The sequence below is a fragment of the Netta rufina genome (genome assembly GCF_964035555.1).
Source record: "Netta rufina genome assembly, chromosome: 15".
Taxonomy (NCBI): Eukaryota; Metazoa; Chordata; class Aves; order Anseriformes; family Anatidae; genus Netta; species Netta rufina.
This window is the reverse complement of record NC_140138.1, coordinates 12,451,901-12,464,779: the sequence shown is the minus strand read 5'-3', so window position 1 is coordinate 12,464,779 and position 12,879 is coordinate 12,451,901. Positions and strand designations below refer to the sequence as shown.

Here is a 12,879-nt window from a genome sequence, read left to right as displayed (position 1 = left end):
AGCCCTAGAGATGGAGGTGCTCTCTATGTCATTCTTTGGGTCATTTACATTTCAGTGTGAGGAGAAAATAATGCAACCACCCTTAAAAGGCCGTGTTTCCAAAGAGCAAGCTGCATCTGCACCTGCACAAATACACATGCACTTGTTGAACTCCAGGTCCTACCCCCTGCCTGGTGGTACTGAGATAGAGGAGGCACTGGGGAGGCTCTTCTCTCAGCTGTCGGTCTCTGTCCATCTGTCCAACTCTGTGTGTGCCCTCAGGCTTGGGGCAGTGAGGTGAGAGGCTTCAGGAGCACTGCCTTGGTGTCCTGCATGGGTCTGGGGGCATCCAGCCCTCCCCAGCTCTGGGCAGCTGCTGTCACCATCGCATGATGGCCAGCATGGAGGAGGCAAGTCTGCTTGCTCCCCCGGTACCTATTCGTGTCTGTCCCATTAAATTCCTGCCATTGCTGGGAAAGAGGTGCAGCCGTCATCATTTTCGCTTACTCTGCCAAGGACAGGCTTCGATTTCACCGTCAGTGTCTCACTGATGTCTAGCTAAACCATGTCATTTTAAGCTGGTCCAAACCTTGTGAAGGATTTGGGGATCTCCAGCTGCGATCTGTGTCTTCTCATTTTTACAGGGCTGTCTGTATAAAAACTGCCTGCTGGTAAAACAAATGCTGGGTAAGCCTGTGTTTGTCATTCCTGACCTGTGTGTCAGAAATCCCCCCTGGCTGCATGAAGAAATGATTGCCGAGCCCTTTCCGATAGAATAATCCGCGTAGCCCGCGTGCATGCAAACACCACAGTTCATGCTTCAGACCCGCACATGGAGCTCAGCGCGAGTAGTGTGTGTGGCTGCTATGGTGATTAAAATACATAAATAAGATAGATGAGCACGGACCGTGTTAGCAGTCCCTTGCTGGCAGCTGTTCAGATGGCAGCCAGCTCCAGCCCGCGGTGCCGGGCGCGTTTCGTCGCCCCAAACAGCCAAAGCAGCGGGAGCGCCGGCGGCTCCTGTGAGGGGAGGAGTTACGCCATTGCCCCTCTACCTTGTCAGTGAGCAAATTCAGCCCCAAAGTGGCAAACAAAGGGCTTTTGTGCACTTTTACAGCTCGGCGAGGGTTAGCGGCCTGCCACAGTTTTGAGCCGGGACGAGCTCGGCGCTGACCTGCCTGAGAGGGGACCGGGGGGACACGGGGCAGCCGGGGGAGGCTTGGTGGGGAGGTCTCGCTCCCATTTCAGGCACGACACAGGGAATAGTTAAAAGCAGCTCCCACTTACCTGGGTCTGCGCTTTGCTCACGTGTAGGCGAGCGTTTCGGCCGCCTTAGGACGCGGCTGACAGCGATCGGGGCCGTTTGCTCGCGGTCAGTCCCGCAGATCCAGAGGTCCCCTCCGCCGCGGTTGACATCCTCGCCTGGCTGCAGGCTCTCGCTGACTCGGATTCCTCCTCCTTCCCCTCTCACCTTCTAACATCCTCCAACTGCAGAACTCATCCCTCTCCTGAGATGCCGAGCGGTGCACTTGCCCCAGGAACTTTCTCCAGGCAGGACCCGAACTCAAAGCCAGCCTTTCATTTTCGCGGCGGAGTGGCAAGGGCGAAGGCAGCGAGGGGAACTGGAGCGCTCGCTTCCTTTAAATCCCCACCAGAGTCTGCCGAGCGCTGAAAGCGAAGCCGCTTGTCATGGTGAGCTTCAGAGTTTAACTTCAGGGGGGAGGGAGAAAGTGGAAAGCAAACTGAATGCTGTAGTGGAGATTTCTCTCTTCCCCCACTGGGCCCCTTGCCGACTGTTTTTATTGATTTCAATCACTGGAGGCTAGCGAGCTCGCAGAAGAAACACTGTGTAATGTGTTCTTTCCTGGCTTTCATTAAAGAAACTCAATGCAGTGCGGTCACGCTGCCGAGCTCGCCTGGCAACCTGCCTACACCCTGTGGTACCTCTTTCATTGGAGGAGATGGAGCTCGTGGTTTGTTTTTTTTTTTTTTTTTTTTTTTTTTCCTCCCCTCCAGCACTGATTTCAAAACAGCTTATCCTCCGCTTCTACCTTCCGCGAGCCCAAAGCTGTTTAAAGTTGGGAAGCGACTGTCAGCACCCCGACGGGGAAGGTCGTGCTGGTGGCGGTTCAAGAGCCGAGGGCTGGGACAGCCCCGCATTCCTTTTATTAAAATTCTTCTCGGGGAGGGCTGAAGAGGGGCTGAATGTGAGCCACGGCGATGTGGATACAAATGATTCCCGAGGGTTCTTTTTTCTCCTTCTCTTTCTCGTTTCTCCCTTCCCCTGATTGGAGAACGTGGTTTAATTAAGGCTAAGAGAGTAAGCGGAGTCCTTCTGCAAATCTGTGAAAATTCCTGGCACTGTCGTCGTGCAAATGAAGCAAAACGACATTCCCCAAGCCTGCAGTAGTGCAGTTGTCTTAAATACTTCTGTTGCATTCAGGACTGTGATACTGGTGGAGAAAAATGAGAAATAAAATATGGTACTAATTTATGCTTTAGAACTTAATCTGTTACAGTATGTACTTTATAGCAGCAAACAATCTATAAAGTGGAATTCAACAAGCTAGTTTCTGTGAGTCGTATTGTTCTGCGTGCCTATAAATCCTTTCATTTAATTTAGTAATTTGCTTGATTTCTTCTTCTTATGCAGATTCTAACGTTAATACATTATGTGCTCTTCAGAACTGGATGTAAATCTATGAAGCATGCAAATATCACCCAGTTGTAAATAAAGCCTGATTTTGAGCCACAAGGGCTGTGCCCATTCAAAATTACAGCTGCAGATTTAGGGTACCACCTGGTAGCTTGTGCTTATGAGATACCGTATCTGGGTACGTAAGGACATACTCTTTTAACGTTTGCACCACTACTAAAAGAATCCGTTCCTGGATCAGAAAGATAAAAAGCTTGTTCTTATTTAAATCTGGCTTCCTGCAGAACTTGTTTGAGGCTTTTCTGCCTGGATTGCATCTACAGAAACCTTTCCAAATCAACGTAATTTATTCCCAGTGTTTCTGTTGCCAAGAGTTGAGATTTTTAAAGCAACTAGCTTTTATGAAAAATTTTAATTATTTCTTTATAACATATATAATTTTTTTTGTATCTTCCTCTGGAAGTTCTACAGACATGATATAAGGAAGTCTTATTTCTACAAGTGTTACTTTTAAATCAAAGCTTGCTTTCGGCGTGGGAATTATGTTTCATGTGCTCTCTCTGGTCATACTTCTTATTCTCATAAGGTGCTAAATGACAGAAAATGGTTATTTAAATTCAATATGGCTGCAAACTATTTTGTGTAAATTCTATAGCTGTAGTTGTAGCATAGTCCTTTGGCAAGCCTCAAATAGTAAATCATTTGTCAGTCTTTCTTTTATGAACCTTGCATCTAAAGATTTGCCAGCCTTTCTTCTTTGTAGTTTTTGAACTGTATTTATAGATTCTGCTTTTTTGTTTTTAAGCTGGCAGATGGCCAGTTATTTATCTGGCTTCATATGTATTGTGTACGAGGGAAACAGAACATTTTGTATGCTAATATCGTGCATGGTGCATACTTGGGGCAAAAGGCTGCTTGTAAGCAGGATCCATTATGTGACGAGTCGGTAGCTCCTAGTCCGTTCTCGGTCAGCGAACAAAGCCTCTTTGACATTGCTCTATATTAAAAGTTATGAAATAACAGGAGCTTAATGAACAAACAAGGCACAATGCTGCTACTATGAAGCGAACTGTATCGTCCATTTCCCCTTCTTTCTCTACAGAGTTCAAAAATTTGAAGCCCTCTTTATACTTGTCTCTGTTAGTCATGTTAAAATATATTCCTCTGAATTTCTGATGCCACTTGCTTTGCTGTTCTTTTGCTGGGCTGGTACAAAAAGGTAAAAGCACATTGACTTTTGGGGCAGCTGAAATCACTGGTGGTAACAGAAACTTGGTTTCCTTCCTTTTTCCGGCTCCCTTCCTGTCGCCTTTGTCAGGTTTCCTTTTCCATCACCTCTCTGCCCCAGCCAGTTCCTTACATTTAGTTTCCTTTGCCAGGGCATACGGCTGTCAGGTCGCACCCAGGGTGTTGCAGTGCTGCCAGAGCTCTGAGGATGTCTGCTGGAGGAGGATGAGCAGCACTCCTGGCCCCAGCAAAGGCAGCAGCTGTGCTGCGCCGTGCGCCCTTTGCACCTTGTGCCACACACGGGTTGGGCAGAGCCCCTCACCAGGCAGCAACTTCTGACCTACACATACAAATCCCAAAGGCACATTTGCAGTATATGAAAATCAGGTTCATAGGGGCACTTCTTCAGAGTTTCTGACTCTTGTCAACTTTATTCTGTGCTGGCAGGAGACAGCTGGGCATGCAAATGTAGGAGTCTTTAACAGCGGGAGAAGGAGGAGCAGAAGCCTTTAGAAGACATCTTCAGTCATACTGAAGTATGAGACAGCAAAGGCCCTTTGGTTAACTATAAATCTGGACACAAATTTAAAAATGTGCTTGTTGCTCTGTTGAAACACAACAAAATTAATGTGCCATTAATACCATCTTGGTACTGGCTGTCCAGCTGTCACGGTTCCTAATACCCTGGCAGTTGACGCTTTTATACAAATTCAGGCTCTGAAAAACTGCACCTGTTTGTTTTTGCCACTCTTGCTGCAAAAAAAAAGGGCCTGATATCTTCAGCAGGTCCTCTCTCGGGTAAATCTTTCTGCCTTTTCCAGTTCCTCTTGCAGTCAGGGTTGTTCTTCTCTGTTCTGAATTGCTTAGCAGGACTGCTGGATATTTAAATCCTGCACTCACTTCTGTTTGAGATGGCTTCCCCCTTATGATAGGTAAACTCATTTCTAAAGACAGCCTGTAAAATGTTTTACATTTGTGCAGTATTTCAAGATTACAGATAATAATTAAAAACTTTATTTTTTTTAACTCATTTATAAAACTGCCACAGCTGAAGCCTCTAGATGTTTTGAGTCAGATGTCTTAGCCTATTTATTTACACAATATTACTAAGCTTACCTAGAAATAAGAAATTTCAAGGCTGGCATTGATGAAAGGCTCTATTGGCAGTCTCTGTCCTTTGCATGCAAATTGACATAGTATAGTACAAACTTTGGGAATTTGCTTGAAAACATATGAGCTTTGCATCTCTTTTCCCTTGTGAAGATGACATGGATTTTTATGAGCGTAAATGTTAAAGATCTGGGGGTCCACCTCCTTTCCAAAATACAGCAACCAGTGGCAGTACCCCTTCCAGCACCTTTTCAGGCCTTCTGGAAAGTTTCCAAGTGGAAGACTCCCACCTCCTTAATCATGAAAAAAGCCTGCCTCTCCTCTGAATGTCATTCATTCAAGTGTACTGACCTGCCCTGACCTTGTTTAGATTGAGATCTAATGAGCCCACGGTCCAAGGTGGTGTGGGAGCTCACAGTAGGCTTTGCAAATAAGCAAGTGTTGTGTTTTTCTACATGCATGTGTTTTAAATTTATCACGTCAATAAACAAGTGTATCATACGCTCAAGTACGGACTTTACAGCATTGTAGTTAAGAATAAATTGTGCCACTACAAATTGTGATGTCACATTATAAATATAAAAGGAGACAATGTGGAATATTTATGACCTCAAAACAATGAAGTCCCCTGTTGATTTGTGCTTTTTAAAAAAATTATTTAAATAATGAGGTAATGCTCAAACTCTGAATCTGAATGGCTCTCAAACTTCGGACACATCTCTCAGAAAAATAGTCACGCTAATGGTACAGGGAGAAAAAAGATTAAAAAATAATGCTGTTGATTCCAAGGAGAAATGCATCAGTAAAATATCATAATGGGTCATTCGAGTTAAAATAAATATAGCTAGGCTTTAAATTTCCTTAAAAGGTTTGGCTTTATTTTGAGTCCCAGAATCTGGGGAAGGTTGGTTGGTTTCTGTTGTGTTTTGTGATTTATTTTTTTAAATTATGATAAAGTGAACCTCAGCTTCAGTGAAGAATCTGCCCCGAATGCACACGTTTTATGAAACAGATAAAACTTGAGGCTTTCAAATTAAAAAAAACAGTCGAGGACTGATTGTAGTACCTACTGCTGGCCTAAATCGTGTTGACACAAATGGATAAAAGTGTAGCTGGAATGAGAGACGTCGACTGCAAGCATTCACAGGACGTGTGGTGGGAGTCCCAAACAGAAGCCTACTGAACCATATTTTTGTTGGGCCGAATTACGGTCTGTGCTATCAGAAGGGTACCTTAAGCTATAAATCCCGACTCTTTCAACCCTGGAAAAGCTCCAGCCCCGAAGGGAGAACAATGCTGCTGTTTCAGATGGCCTACAGTGCAGAAATTGTTCCGCTGGAAACAAACGTTGTTAGGGCTTGGTATTTATGTTGGGACCCACTTATAGGGAGGGAGCGACTTGTTTTGTTTTTAATGGAGCGGTCGGGAGAGGGATAAAAAGCTTTTTGATAATGTGAGGAATGCGTGGGGGAAGGGAAGGTACAGAGATACGCATTTACTGTAAGTATGAAGGAGCAGAGGCCTCTTTATCAGAGCTGCTCTAATGATGTGCCACAGTCACTTTATTTGAAAGCTTCATGGCTCACAGAAAAGTAAACAAATTCATTACATTATTTTTAAAAGAAGATTAAGTGTAGTGTGTCGTCTGTTGGACAGCTGCTCTAGTAATCTTTTACAAACACTTTATAAATGACCACCCTCGGTGTTTTTCTGGGCTTTGTGTGGCTGGATTGTTATTTTAGTAAGTACCAGGACAGTTTTTCCAATGAAAACGGTGTTTCCTGTAAAACAATGACATACCTACCTTCTCCCTAAATATTATTTCTTCTTAGCATGAGGTATAAATGTCTGCTATACAAATGCAACGTCTGTTGAGGTTTTTTGGGTGGATGCTGGCTTTCTGTAATAATAAATAAAAAGCATTTTAAACAACAACAACAACAAAAGCAAATCCTCTTTTCTGCCTCACTCGCATTTGTTCTGATGTCTGCTTTGTCCTTTTTTGGTCTGTGAAAACAGAGCTGAAAAAATGAGTCAAAGTCAACTTAGATAATGCGGGAAGTGACACCGAACAAATGTTTAGTCCTCAGCAGGTGTCTTTGGCAAATCAGCTAGCATTCAGGTATTGCTGTGTTTACCTATCCTTTGCTTTGAAGGCCTTCAACAATAATGTTATTTAGCACCATGTTTGGATTTTTGTTTTAAGGCGCTTGACAAACACTACCTGATACAATCCCAGGGATCCATCGCTTCATAAAGAGGTTTTAACCCATCTGCCTAAAACGATCGATGTTCTCGTGCACCCTGGTGCCTCTACCAGGGGAGGAGGGAGCAAAAGGGACATTCGTGCCTGAGTCTGAGCACCAGCTCAGAGACCTTTGTCTCAAGGCAGAAGAGACTTGACAGGCATGTTAAGCATCTTGTGGGGTCCCCTTCCCGCTGCACCGCGGTCAGGTGCTCTAAGCTAATCATCAAATGACCCCTTCCTTCAAAGCCCAGTCCATGAATGCAGGTCTTGTTCCGGGAATGCCGGTGGTGGTCGGGCTCCTTTATTGTCCCAGCCCCGGGACGAGATGCTCACACAGCTGCCGGAGGCACTGGTGACTCCTCCAGTTTTCCTTGCACTCTTCTCCTGGGCTGCCTCACGTTAATGCCATTTTTACTGCTGTTGGGGCTGTTTTTTCCTACACATCTTATAAATAAGAGCCTGGCCTCGTAGGAAATTGTTCCTTGCTCAGGTTGTCTTAACAAACCCAGCACAGCTGTTGCTGAGGAATTGGATTAATGGAGTCATTGGCAAATCAGCACTGTTTGGGCAGCATCTCTGTCATATTCCATGTTCCTGCAATCCATTTTGTTTCCAAAGCATCGCCTGTGGCCCCAACACCTCTTGTTAAATATCATGAGCAGGATGCTTGAACTGTCTCAACATAAGGTGCTAAATATGGTTCAATTTTTTAAAAACTTTAAAAAAAAAAGGGGGGGGGGGAGCCTGACAACCTATTCCAGTCTGAGCTATAATTTAGAAATGTGTCCATGTCTGCAATTTTCAGTTGGCTACAAATGATACAAGGGAATAGTACAGCACAGCAGCTGAAAACCGTGAGCTCATCACAGAAGCTAATACTTCCAGTGTTTTTGTTCTTAGCCTGGAAGAGATGGCAATATTTAAATGGTGCACAGTGTGCATGCCTTACCCTGCATTGATTCACAGTGCCCATGGAGGTGGCTGAGAAGCAGCAGGTCCTCAAACCACAGTGAAGGTGTCATGGTTTTATTTGGGACAGCGTGAGGTGTGTAACTAGCATGCTAAGAATTAATACCATCCCTTCGCTCTTGGATTTGGAAATATCCATGAGGAAGTGTACGTGTCCTGTTTGCAAACCTCTGTGTATTTTTCATTGCTCAGTCATTACTGGGAGGTTGCACAGAAGAGGTGGTTTCATTGAGTCCCAATCCCTACCGTTTCCTGAGGTCCTTAGGGACTGGGATATCCAGAAGCTACGTTCTCCACGATTTTGTGAAGGTCTATCCAAGGTGATCATCAGAATAGGGCTCTATAAAGGATCTTAAGATCCGTCAGATCTGACGTCAGTCCTTCTACAGTGTGAATGGGAAGAGGAGGGAAAGCACAATCATTGCTAGTTTTGGACTGCAGTGCTCACACAGGAAAACAAAATGTACTAGAATGTGGAAATCGTGGGGGGATGTTGAGTAACAGCCTCTTAGTATTACACCAGCTGGATTTTTTTATGCTTCCAGTTGATACTTAACAACTCAGAGGACTACTGCCTGGAAAGATATGAATGAACCAGTGCTCAGAGTCACTGGAGTAAGTCTTGTCTTGTTATGGAACAGCTTGAACAGCTTTTTGTTTTTAGCTTGCGTGATTTCCCACTGGGTTTCCCCTGATAAACTCATCGTATCTCTGTAATGCTCTTCTTCTGTATGCGAAATAAATATTTTCATTTGGGGTATGATTATGCATATATTTATAGTAATTAGGTTTTCATTATGAACTGTTCTGTCTGAAAACCTAGTGAAACTTTAACCTTTGGGGATATATGTGTATATGTTTATGTAAGATTGTGCATATGTTTACCCGAGATAGCTGAAAGATCTCCAAGAAGGCTGGGATGAAAATGGTGGTTGTCACATCTTCCCTTCTGGCACAGTGGATATCAAGTGTGGAAGACAGAGATTTTCTCAGTGCACATCAGGATGAGATTACAGCCCCAGAAACTCAGGATCTTAAGGAAACTCTGCTCCCTTACATATCTATATATGCTAAAAAAAAGTCCATAGTGAAATATAGTGTACAATAAAATTACAAAGATTGAAGCGTCTGGTTTTAAATATTACCTGTTCCCTTCAATTAAAATTATGCATATGTTGTTTACCTTTATTTACCCTTTATTTAAATGTTTGTTATTTCAGGAAACAGATGAAGAAGATCTTACCCCAGAAGAAAGAAGGAAACTGGAAAGAAAATTGAAAAAGGAGCGCAAGAAGGAGGAAAAGAAGCTGATGAGAGAAGCTGGAATCTCTACTAAAAAAGAAGAGCCCAAAAAGCTGTCAGGATCAGAGCTGGCTCTGGCCTATTTAACCAGGTAAGACTACTAAAACCCCACTGCAGATGCTCCCTGCAGAAGGAATCTGTAAACCATGCCAGAAATCCAGAACAAGCTGAACCAAGTAATAAGACATTAAAGGAAATTGCTGCAGTTAAGTAATAAGTTAATGTTTCATCTCATTTGACACCCTGTCACCATGTTTTATTTATATCACAGTAACTACTAAAGGATTTTGAGTATGCTACAAACATTTTAAAGAAAGCTCCTGTCCTGAAGATCTTATAGTTGATATATAAATATCACTGGGTTAGCTGCACTTAAAAAGATGAAAGGCACATTACAGACAAGATTGCATTGGGGAAATGAGTTTTGAGTAAGTGCACCATTTTAAGCAAAGGAGTTTCACTTGTTCTCTTTTTGTGAGCAAATTGCCTGAAGTGGTTAAGCATTATGGAGTCCTAATTTAACTTAATGCATGATATTCGGAGATTTGTAAATTAAGAAGGGATTATGCCATCGTTACAAAGTTCATAGTGTGCAATGCCTTATTTCTGCATACCAAAGCATATAGCCAGTATAGTGGCCGATTTCAGATCGGAAGCAATTACTTTAGTTAGCATAGTTATTTAGAATACTTTACATTCCAACATAAAGCAATGTCTATGGTTAAAATAGAGAACTACAACAACGCATTCACAGTACACTACAGACAGAGGTCTTGTATAAGCAGGAAGATAGTGTTTATTTTTTCCCCAAACTACAAAATATGCCCTGTCTCTAAGACCTGCAGAAGGCTGGCGTGTTACCAATAGTGGGTTACCACGAGGAATAAAACCAGTGTGGCATCTCTAGCCGTGCTTAAAACTGAAGCATGCAGACTGTCTGAATTGTTACTTACCACTCTCAGTGGGGAGGGAGGAAATTAATTGCATTCCAGGCAGAGGGACATGTGCATTTTTGTTACATAACCCTCAGCATGCAGTGATAGCAAAATGACAATAATATTTTTGATCTGGAAAACAGCTGGAATAGTTCACCGCTGTTTTGAACTGCAGACGGATTGACAGTTAGCTTTGAACCATCTGCTCAAGCTATACTGTGGTATGTGTGCTAGTAAGTGATGGATCTAGAGATAATGGTTTTCAGGTTTGGAAAGCAAAGGAACAAGCTGTGGGTTTTTGTTGATACTCTGCTGTTATCTGTATGGATCTGTGCCTTGTTAGATGAGAGAATATGAAACTATATTTGAACTAATTTGACTCCAGAGTTTCACTTAACCCATACCCAATTACTTTGAAACAGTGTTCCTGCTACATAGTTCAGTAATAGCAGAGTTCAGCTGCTATAGGTATGGCAGTAGGTTGACTGGGATTGGTTCAGCAACTGATAGGAATTCTGTAGACTTATCAGGGATGGTCATAAGATGCTGAACTACCAAGCAGATACAACCATAGACAGCATTCTGGCCCCAAATGTCCTGTGACTGTCTTGGATCATCTTGGCTCAGTCCTTTTGTACACCTCTGAAGTATTTACTACCTATTTTTTTTTACTGGAAAAAGAAACAACTAGATTTAGAGTCATCACAGAAGGAAATCATTATCTGGGGAAAGGAAACTAAAATTCTAGCTCTGGAAGTCCGCTGTAAAAACCCCAGAAACTTGAGTGGGTCAAGGATTTCAGTCTGTGTGTTTTTGCAGAGCTATGGGCATGAATAATACGTGGGAGGATAAGGTAATCTTACAGATGCAAGAGCTTAATATAATTGGAAGTAAACAAAAGGGTGCTGTGGATTTATGTTTTGCCCCACCTATGGTAAAAAACCTTCCATTAAATGAGGGTTACTAAGTAAGGTGGCATCTTAATTCCCTGATGACATGTGAATCTCTTGTAGGACAGGTGGAACTCGAAGTACCATACAGCAATTAAAACTGTCATTTTTATTTCTTAAGAGACTATTCACATCATGAGAACACAACTATATGGGGCTTCAGCTTTGACAGGAAAATATTTATTTTAATTTTGTTTGTTAACTTGCAAAGAAAAATGCTGGAAAGTGTTCGGTGAAAGAATTGCGTTACACGTAGTCTTCTGACATGCAAGGGTAAATACAACTTATTTTGTAGGTCATACATATTTGAAGAGGTAGCACTTCCCTTAGAGGACAGAATCATCTTTTCTGGTATGTGGGATGAAATAAAGAGAAATTCTTCAGCAGAGGAATAAATTTCCGTTTCAAGCGGTAACATTAGGGAGAAAGAGCATGACTTTACATGGAGGAAATAAAACGCATTTAATAGGATCTATTGTTTCCTGGGGGATATTCTTAGAAATTCCTGCTTCTGCAGCAGCTTCGTGTGTTCTGTTTGAAAAGTAACGTGGAAGTCGCAGGCAGCCTGCAGCAGCAATGCTCTTGCTGCTGAGACACTAAGACACCTTTCTAAAGCCATCCCTCATCCTTTTAGCTGGGAGGAGTAAAGGAAGAGAGTGTCTGTGAGGGGGTGTTGGGGACAGACAGGCCCATTCCTGGCACTGCTCTGCCTGGCACCTGGGAGCGCAGCACACCGGCAGTCACAGTGGTGCCCGCAGTGATGCTTAGCAGAGATGCGATGCTAGACCAAGCCGTGTGCCTGTCCCTGACTGGGGTACATCCCTGTCTACCCCCAGGTGCTGGGTGGCATTGCCAGCCCAGCCTTTTTATCTGCTTTCTCATTTGAGTGAGAAAAAGGTTTTCACTCGTGACTGCTCCAGGGGAGGAGGAGGCCACATGGCTCATGGTTTTTCCCTCTTTGTGTTGGCCTGAAGGAAGAGGAAAAGGGGAGAAAAAAAATTGTCTCTGCTCACCAATTTTTGTTTCACCATTTCCCTCCATGAGAGAATCTCAGGTGGTTTCCCAGCGCAGTTCTGTCCAACACGGTACTCACGGTGTGCCTGCAGAAATAGAAAGAAGAAAGTCTCCCTGCGTCAGATTCTCCAGCTTGCTGGGGACAGCAGGCAGCAAGATCTGAAGACAGAATTAAAAATAGGGTGCTGAAGCAAAAAGGGAGGCAGAAGGGTTATGAAACTGTGAGAAGGAGAAAAGAAAATGTAGAATAATGCTAAAAAAAACACCTGAGTGGTACTGAACAGAGGAGAAGAAATCATTAAAATTACTGCAGAGGAATAGGAGAAAGCAGGAGCGAAGCAGTGGGTATTAGTGGTTGCATAAACTACATAAATTTCTTTCTTTTAATGATGATGTGCCTTTTCTCTTTTATGATGGTAAGTGGTGAATCATGTTTAAAGCCAAGGTTAGAATGTCTCATTACTTTGATTCTTGGAATATATGAAATAA

At 43.2% G+C, this 12,879-nt stretch overlaps 2 protein-coding genes across 4 annotated transcripts in view; one reads left to right on the top strand and one right to left on the bottom strand.

Moving 5' to 3' along the window:
* GPR146 (G protein-coupled receptor 146) overlaps positions 1–1,661 on the bottom strand; it is a 51,360-nt gene extending 49,699 nt beyond the window's left edge. The window contains exon 1 of the mRNA XM_084296025.1: positions 1,267–1,661. The gene's annotated coding sequence lies outside the window, so the exon portion shown is untranslated. The remainder of the gene's footprint in view (positions 1–1,266) is intronic.
* The window catches only part of CHLSN (cholesin), a 128,495-nt gene that overhangs the window by 88,429 nt on the left and 27,187 nt on the right, over positions 1–12,879 (top strand). For all 3 annotated transcript variants that reach the window (XM_084296027.1, XM_084296028.1, XM_084296026.1), the window contains exon 3: positions 9,410–9,582. In XM_084296027.1, the coding sequence (XP_084152153.1) occupies positions 9,410–9,582 (173 nt within the window). The remainder of the gene's footprint in view (positions 1–9,409; positions 9,583–12,879) is intronic.